Raw genomic sequence first — 8,443 nt, 5'->3', positions numbered from 1 at the left:
TAGGCGGCTTCATAGCAACAGCAGCACCTGCTCTACGGTCAGACAATCCCGTCCGAGGAGGCTTGGTCTTCACTCTCCGGGTCAACACGCATAGTACCTCTCTCTATCCATCTCTCTGTTTTTCTCTCTATATTCCTTGTCTATCTCTATTTTATCTCCTCCTATTCTCTCTCTAATCTCCAACTCATCTCTCTCCTCTCTCTCTCTCTCTCTCTCTCTCTCTCCTCTTCTCTCTCTCTCTCTCTCTCTCTCTCTCTCTCTCTCTCTCTCTCTCTCTCTCTCTCTCTCTCTCTCTCTCTCTCTCTCTCTCTCTCTCTCTCTCTCTCTCTCTCTCTCTCTCTCTCTCTCTCTCTCTCTCTCTCTCCTTATCGGGACTGAAGCGCGCATCCTGCAGCTTCCAAACGGAGAACATCCCCTCCATTCTCAGAGCCCGCTATTCTCTGGACTGCTCTGACCATTTTCCATCCAGTAATTGATATAGTATCCAATCCGTGGATGATCACACTACAGGATCGATAAAAGCCTCAGCAGCGGGTTCTGCTGCGGGCCTGACACACATTCCTGATCCCGCGCGCACTTGTAGAATGTGGAACCGAGGAGTCCGCGCTCATCCTGCGTTGTCGGAGTCAAGGACCGTAAAGACCCAACTGTTCATTTATTCATCAGGTCGTGTGTCGCGGATCAACCCAACTCAGCTGATCTGGTCTCGGAAAAAAAAAAACAGCGACCTGTCCACTCACATCTACCCCTGTCACTCAAAACCACATATCGTTTTTAACCAACTAATTAACTCTCCGCTGTTAACGACCACATCTGGAGAGAGACTGCCAGCGTTTATCAGCATAGCAAATTGTCACATTTGACACACAGTGGAATACAACATAATGTATAATCGACCTATGTAAAGTGGATCTGTGTATAATATATCTATAATTTAATAGTAGCCTATATCTGTATCTAGCCTATTGATCAGATATTTCTGTCGGCAGCGGAGGTCAGAAGTTCAGACGAGTACGGTCTCCACCGGCACGGTGCCAAACGCTCTCCCGGTGCCAGACAACTTCCCTCCCGGTGCACCGGGCTTTCCCGCCACGCGGCAGTTCTAAACGGCGATGAGTGGTCGGCCCCCTTGCGCGCGTGCTCCAGAGATTCACACGACTGTAGGAGGGTCACGCAGGTGAGCATTGCACGCGGCGGAGTGAATATTTAATCGGTGCCCGTGCCCATCGCTTGAGGTATACGAACCGAGGGGCTTCTCGCCGCGCGCTCCCCCCCTCAAAAACCGGTGTGTCTTCGCGGCAGTGGCCGCCTCGCTCCACGGCAACGCGAGCCGCTGAATAATTGACACGCGCTGAGTGCCGAGACCCTGCTTAGCGGACATGACACCCGGGGCGCCAAGAAATCAGAGATGCTCGGAGACCCATTCCGAGTCCAACACGAGAAATCAAATCGCCATAGAATATCAATAAAAACGAAAATCAACCATACAGCCACGCATCCAGCACCCATCCCAAAACAACGTTATAACAACCGTAAAATGTGGATTTATTCACATGTTCATGTGTTCCTATTCCAATCCGATGCGCACGGCCAGACCTCCGGCGCACGGCACAGGAGAACCCAGCCCGGGATTCTCTCTTACACTCTGAAGAAGCGGACAAGCTGGACGTTAGTAGAAGGTGTTCTGAACACCTTCCGTTTCACCGGCATCCCTACCCTGTCCCGCGCGGGCGGCACCGGCAGCAGAGTCGCTCTTCCGGTACAAATATAGACATGAGGAGAGAGCGGCATGAATATTTCAAATATTCCGCACAGTCAAGAGGAGCGAACATGCCGACTGTCCGCCTCGCACGCACACACACACACACACACACACACACACACACACACACACACACACACACACACGCTCACATGCACATGCACATGCACACACACACACACACACACACACACACACACACACACACACACACACACAGTCACAAACGCGCGCAGACACACGCGAAAACACACACATACGCACACATGCACGCAGACACACACACCCACACACACAAACACACACGCAGATCCACACACACACACACACACACACACACACACACACACACACACACACACACACACACACACACACACACACACACACACACACACACACACACACACACACACCACACACACACACACACCGCTAAACCCCGCCGCCACATTATCATATTATTTCATAACGCATCTCTTTCATCTCTAAACTTTAAAACCACGCGAGCCGGTAAAACGAGACTCTAGCTACGGGGTGGTGGAGGAGGAGGAGGGGGAGGAAGAGGTGGAGGTGCGCAGTGATGGTGCGTCCAGCCCGGGCTGTTTACCTGAGTCATGAGGCGGTCCGCCCCGGTGTTCTCCTCGTCCTTGAAGATGATGTCCGTGTTGTAGTTGGGGGTGAGCTCCTTGAAGCGCTCCGAGCTGCGCGTGATCTTGCCCTCGTATCTTCCGCTCGCGCCCAGCGTCTTCTCCGCCACGTTCGGTATGAACTGCTTGTACGCGAGAGGCGTCAGCTTCTTGGGATGTCGCCGCCTCCCGTAGCCCCTTCCCGGTCCGCAGCCCGCGCCGGGCGACGCGAGCCCCAGACACACCAGGACCACCAGCAGCATTCTGCTCAGCACGAGCATCGCGTCCGCGGGTCGGTGATGTTGTGACGGCTGAGTGGGAATACCGGCGGCTCAGCGTCTCTCTCTCTCTCTCTCTCTCTCTCTCTCTCTCTCTCTCTCTCTCTCTCTCTCTCTCTCTCTCTCTCTCTCTCTCTCTCTCTCTCTCTCTCTCTCTCTCTCTCTCTCTCTCTCTCTCTTTCTCTCTCTCTCGTCTCTCCCAGATGTCGCGGGTCCTCGTTGTCCTTGTCTCCTCCTCTACGGCTCCTTCTCCTCCTCTACGGCTCCTTGTAGCGTGGCGGCAGGTGCGGAAACGATGATCTCGTGAGCCAGAGGATAACGGGGCGCATCGACAGCGAGGCTCCGATCCGGTGCGAGGAAAGTGTAAGGGGTGGGGGGGGGGAGAAAAATAGCCTCGGAACGTCTCGTCGCGCCTCCGCCGCTTGTGAGGCGAGCGGCCGCAGCGCTGTGTGTTATAGCAGCGATCTATAGCCGCGGAGGCATGTGATTGGCCCGGCGGACCAACCCTTCAGATGTTATCCCACAAAAGAGTGAAAAAAAAAATGTGAAAAGATTTCTTCCACCTGAGGGGGGTGGAGGGGAGGAGCGACCCTGGGAAACATCAGCTACACGCCGGCTTCCAGACCACTTAGTACCGCACTTTACACAGTATTACCCCGACGCGAGTATTTTATACAGGATACTGCCCGCCCCCGACACTTTCTACAGTCCTACACCGACCAAAGTACACTTTGTACACTCCACCGCCCGGAGTAGTCTTTGTACAGTGTGAGCCCAACATGAGTGTTTCATACAGTAGGCCTACACGCAACCCAAGTAGGCCTATACAGTAGCACTGCTACAGTGTGAAGAGTTCACTTTAAACAGTGTTAAGCCCATCAGAATACACAATATTACCTCAAATAAGTTCAGTTAGTTTACAGCAGAGGGCTTTATTGGAGCATTTAATTAACTTGGTTCAGAGGAGCCGGATCTGTATCTTATTAAATAATTAAGAGTTTGAATAAACTCCAGTAGGCTATATGCTGATTGTCAAGGAAAAAAGTTCTCCATGCACTTGTAGGCTATAGAGGCCTACTTTTAACGAAAAAAAGCAATACACTTCATTCCTTATTATTATTATTATTATTATTATATTTAATATTAATTTTCTTTTGTCCTCCCTTTATAGTAACGAATGCCAGGTCAATTCTTTTTTTTATTTCTGAATCTAAATCTAAATCTGTCTTTCAGAGTTAATTATGAGTTATTTATTTACAAGCACACGGATGGAGTTAAAACATCGATCTTTATTGATAGTACACTTCAACCCATTTTACATTTAATATAAAGTAGGCCTACCAAAAGTAAAACGTGAAGTAACAAAATTTGTATAAAACATCCAACTCGTGGGTTCCTTGCGCTGTACGTCTTTCTTCTGCTCCTGTTCCAATACCTCAGTTTTCTGACTAATACGGATCAATACATCGAAATCACAATTAAAAAACGATTTAAAGGAAAAGTAAGGACATGCAGTCCCTCTAAATCCCAAACTCCTGAAAGCACTACGGTGCTCGTTAGGTTCAAACCATCCGTCACGGAGCAACCTGTAGCGGGCTGGAAGCATGCGGCTGGTTGGTGTACACAGATGGAGGGTGGTGTGTTGGGTCAGGGGGATTACCCCAGACCCCTTCCCTCCCAGAGTCCACTCCACTGACAGATTAAGTCTGGTCAGCCCGGTCCTCCGGCCCCTAGCAGCGGGGAGGTATGCGCGTCATTGTCTGACTCTCGCCTATAGTCCTTCGTCTCCGTAGGAGCGACTCGAGGTTGGCTCCTCGACAGACATATGAACACGGGTTCTCTCCCCCCCCCCCCCCCCCCCCCCCACGGTTAGTTGGTTTAGTGTACGCATTGATTCAACAAAATGTGGGCAATTATTATACTAATGGCGCCATCAAGATGCCAATTAGTGTTGGTAATAAGTGAACCATGAAAGCGTCTAAATGCTACCGTTTGCCTTTTACACAAGTATACGCCTGATTACACCTGGCACCCAGCTGTGCTAGCAGAAACACACCTGTGGTCCAGAGAACAGGGAGAGATAAAGCAGGAGAAGGAGGAGGGAGTAGGAGGTGGAGGAAAGAAAGCAGGCGATACACAGGGCAGAATGATGAGTACACCTGGCTGCAGGTGCGCTAGATGGAGAATGAAGAGCTCAGGCCATGAGTGGTTGATTGTCGTTGAGGAGAGGAATAAATAATAAATTAATCTGATTAATAGTGCAGTCATAAGCAGGGCACTGCGACACGATCATTTGAACTTTTGTCGTCAAAGTCGTGATCCGCAGTAACGAAATAAGGTAAACACCGTGACCTCCCACGACACGGAGCTGGCGTCCGCAGTAGACCAGGTGCAGTGAGTGGGGAGCTCACTTGGGCCTTGGTCAGCTAGCTGCTATCGCGGCTCCGTCTTGGATCTTAATGCAGCTGGGCGGGTGAACTGATGCAGAATTCCTCATTCAGTTCCGACCAGCTTGCATTTAGAACCAAGATGGCTGCTCAGTGAATAAGGCTCCTAGGACCAAATTTACCCTGAAACCAACCACCACCTCTTTCCTGCCCAAGATAAAAAGGTGAACCACATTTAATCATTAGTATCAACACATTGTTGCTAGCATAGCTTTGTCTACTATGCTAGCCTAACGAAGCGTCACAGTGGCTCATTTTCTGCAATGGCTTAGGGCCGGATTGAAGGAATTACAAATAAACATATTAGCAGCTAGCTGCATGTGACGGCTAATCCATTCCAAGGCACAACAACGGTTCATGACTCATTGGTGTTCTGCTCCCAGTATGTCACTATGGCAACCGGACCTCCAGCCTCAACCCGGCAGACATTCAAACCACTGCACCACCATCCCTCCAGTCCAAGGGACCCCCAAACCTCCTCAACCCCAAACCCCCATAAGTTCTAATGGCCACCACCAGCCTCAGACCTCCATACTGACAATCAGACCCATACCCTCAACTAACTTTAAGACCAACAGACTACTGCTCCTACAGTAGTAGTCTGCTCCTTCAAAACACCAAACCTCCTAATCGCCATACTTTCAAACCTTCAAATCAGACCTCCAATCTCTGCAGTAATTCTCGTGTCCCTGTTGTTTTGTAACCTTGTTGGGTGGATTAGAGCGACAGAATAATCACACACTGGCTCAGCTGCTACAAAACTGCTTTCCCTTTCTCTCAAGCAATCCCTTCCAACAGACATTGTGTTGGTAGTGGGTTTCTGCAGCTGGTTATCCATTTCAATCTCACAGACATCCTCCTAAAGGTGTCCTATTTGACCAAAGCCTCATTCTAAAGGTTCCTATTGGCCCACTGCCTCAGTATAAAGGTTCCTATTTGACCAAAGCCTCATTCTAAAGGTTCCTATTGGCCCACAGTCTCATTCTAAAGCAGGGGTCTCCAACTCAACTTACCTGGGGGCCACTGGAGGTAGAGTCTGGGTCAGGCTGGGCCGCATCAAGTATTCCACAAAAAAAAGGAGCACAATTTACCCAATCTAAGTTAATGATCGGGCTATAATAAGATCACGTTGGCTATGTAATCACTGACATCAGGGGACAATTCATAGGTTGGTGGAAACCGGGACATTTTAGCGTCCTTTGGCTTTTGTCGGGACTCAGGACACGCAACTCAAAATTGGGACTGTCCCGGTAAAACCAGGACATCTGGTCACCCTATCACAAGTGATAAAAAAGCGTGGCAAGCCACTCAGCAAAAATGTGCGTTTGACAACAACGCGCGGGCCGCACTAACACTAAACTTTGATGTCAAGTAGGGGGCCACAAAATATCATCCCGCAGATGATCAATTGGCCCCCGGGCCGCGAGTTTGAGACCCCTGTTCTAAAGGCTCCTACTGGACCACAGCCTCATTATAAAGGTTCTTCATGGTGGTCCTGAAGGCTGGTGCTTCAGGAGTTCCAAATCCAGTATCTGGTCTAAGTGCCATGCATCCTGGAACTATGGGGATTTTTCTAGTTTGATAGTTGTGTCCAGACAGGCGCTGCCCTGTTTACCTTATTAATACACACAACACCTCTTAAATTACTCTTAATCACCATCCTAACGATTCATCCTTACCCAGTGCTCACGTTTGACCAAGATTGTGTTATTTCAAAGGTTTGGAACCAGGCACTCTTCAGTTCTATGTCCTCTGCGGAGCAGGTCACCCTGAGAGCCGCCTGGGTAACGAGATGCAGTATTGGATATGCTAATGTCCTGACGTTCAGCGAGGAGCTTGATTCCGAGACCCGTTCCGTTGGTGTTCTGTGAAAACCAAGGGCAATGCTTAAGTTTCTAATCAGGCCCAAGTGCTCCGTCTGTCAACCACATCGCCCGGCTGAAATGTCTCTTAGAACTCCCATGGGTGGAGAGGAGCAGTGTGTAACACAACAACCACTGGCAATGCTACATCCTGTGCTACTGGCAGGCTAGACTATGTTAGCCAAGCCCACCGCACACAATACACTACTTGGCTAAGTGTAATGTTAGCGATCTATTAACTCAGACCATCACAGCCAGGAAACAGTCCCTGCTGTTACTCAGCCTAGTTCCACCCTAACCACTACCAGTAAGTAACAATAATCACTCACCTATCTACAGATCAGTTCCTGTTCCTCACTGACAGTTTGATTCTTTGTGATCAAACCCCTTCGTCTGGATTTTGTTTAACGTCCTTCTGCTCTATATTTGTCACTTGTCTACCACACGCCTCAGAATGAGCTGTACTTATCGAGTACTTAAAGAACTGTGATTCTGTAATCAGTATCAAAACATACTCCCGACACCAGCTACAGCAACAACACCTTTTTATGGCACGTGAATATCTGTCTGCACGATCGTTTAATGGCTTATTCTCAGTCAGACGGGCGTGTCTCGTCCTACACATTACACCAAGACTCTGGTTCAGTTAGATATGGAGTTCAATATTAATTTGAATACATCCATAGGCCTGTTCTGGATATTCTCTAAGTGGATTCGACCCCAGACTACCACCACCAGAAAATCAATACAGAGTTTGGGTCTCTTTATACATAGTTTAGTTAGGTATATGTATGCATATGTTCAGTTTATTGTTATCATGTTTTTGTAAATTAACCACATTTTCTATTTTTTTCTAATGTTCATTTGCACATTTCTAACTGTATTTGTGTGCCTTATATTTTATGCATTTTTCTCTTTTTTTCAGAGGCATTTCTCTGTCTTGAGACGAAGAATTGTGCCAAAGACTTGACAGAATTTCCTTTAGGATTAAAAAAATAAACTAACGTGAATGTTCTGCTGTGTAGAAAGTGAAGCATCTAGCTTTTCCGAACAAGCTGCGGGACAAACATTGAGATCAGAGCAGACGTAGCGATGTAAGCGTGTGTGCATGTGATGGCATGTGTGCATACGGTTGTAGCAGTCATGCTAACAGCTTTTAAAGAGGTTAGTGAGTGATGAGGGATCTGTCTTAGCTAGCCTGGGTCTGCTAGCCTGCCAGTGTTAGCCAACGTCAGGCCAGTGTTAGTAAATGTTAGGCCAGTGTTAGATAGCCATTGTCAGCCTGCGTTCGCTATGTAGGTGAGTTGATTGTTACCCAGAATGCATCTTCTCCCTCACACCTAAGAACCTCTTGCAGCCCACTGACTCTCGGCCACAACACAATCTTATCCTACCTATTCCTACCAGAGTTCAGCCTCTGTCACCGTCCTTTGAAGAGGCCTTTTAAAAGACTTTGAAACTCTCA

General features: G+C 48.6%; 1 protein-coding gene across 1 annotated transcript in view; it reads right to left on the bottom strand.

Moving 5' to 3' along the window:
- The window catches only part of shha (sonic hedgehog signaling molecule a), a 7,189-nt gene extending 4,001 nt beyond the window's left edge, over positions 1-3,188 (bottom strand). The window contains 1 exon segment of the mRNA XM_060045621.1: positions 2,373-3,188. Coding sequence (XP_059901604.1) covers positions 2,373-2,672 — 300 coding nt within the window. The 5' untranslated portion in view covers positions 2,673-3,188.
- Between the last annotated feature and the right edge of the window lie 5,255 nt (positions 3,189-8,443).

This window comes from Gadus macrocephalus, chromosome 23, assembly GCF_031168955.1.
Source record: "Gadus macrocephalus chromosome 23, ASM3116895v1".
NCBI classification, from domain to species: Eukaryota; Metazoa; Chordata; class Actinopteri; order Gadiformes; family Gadidae; genus Gadus; species Gadus macrocephalus.
The sequence above is the reverse complement of the archived record's forward strand: the minus strand, read 5'-3'. Positions and strand labels throughout refer to the sequence as shown.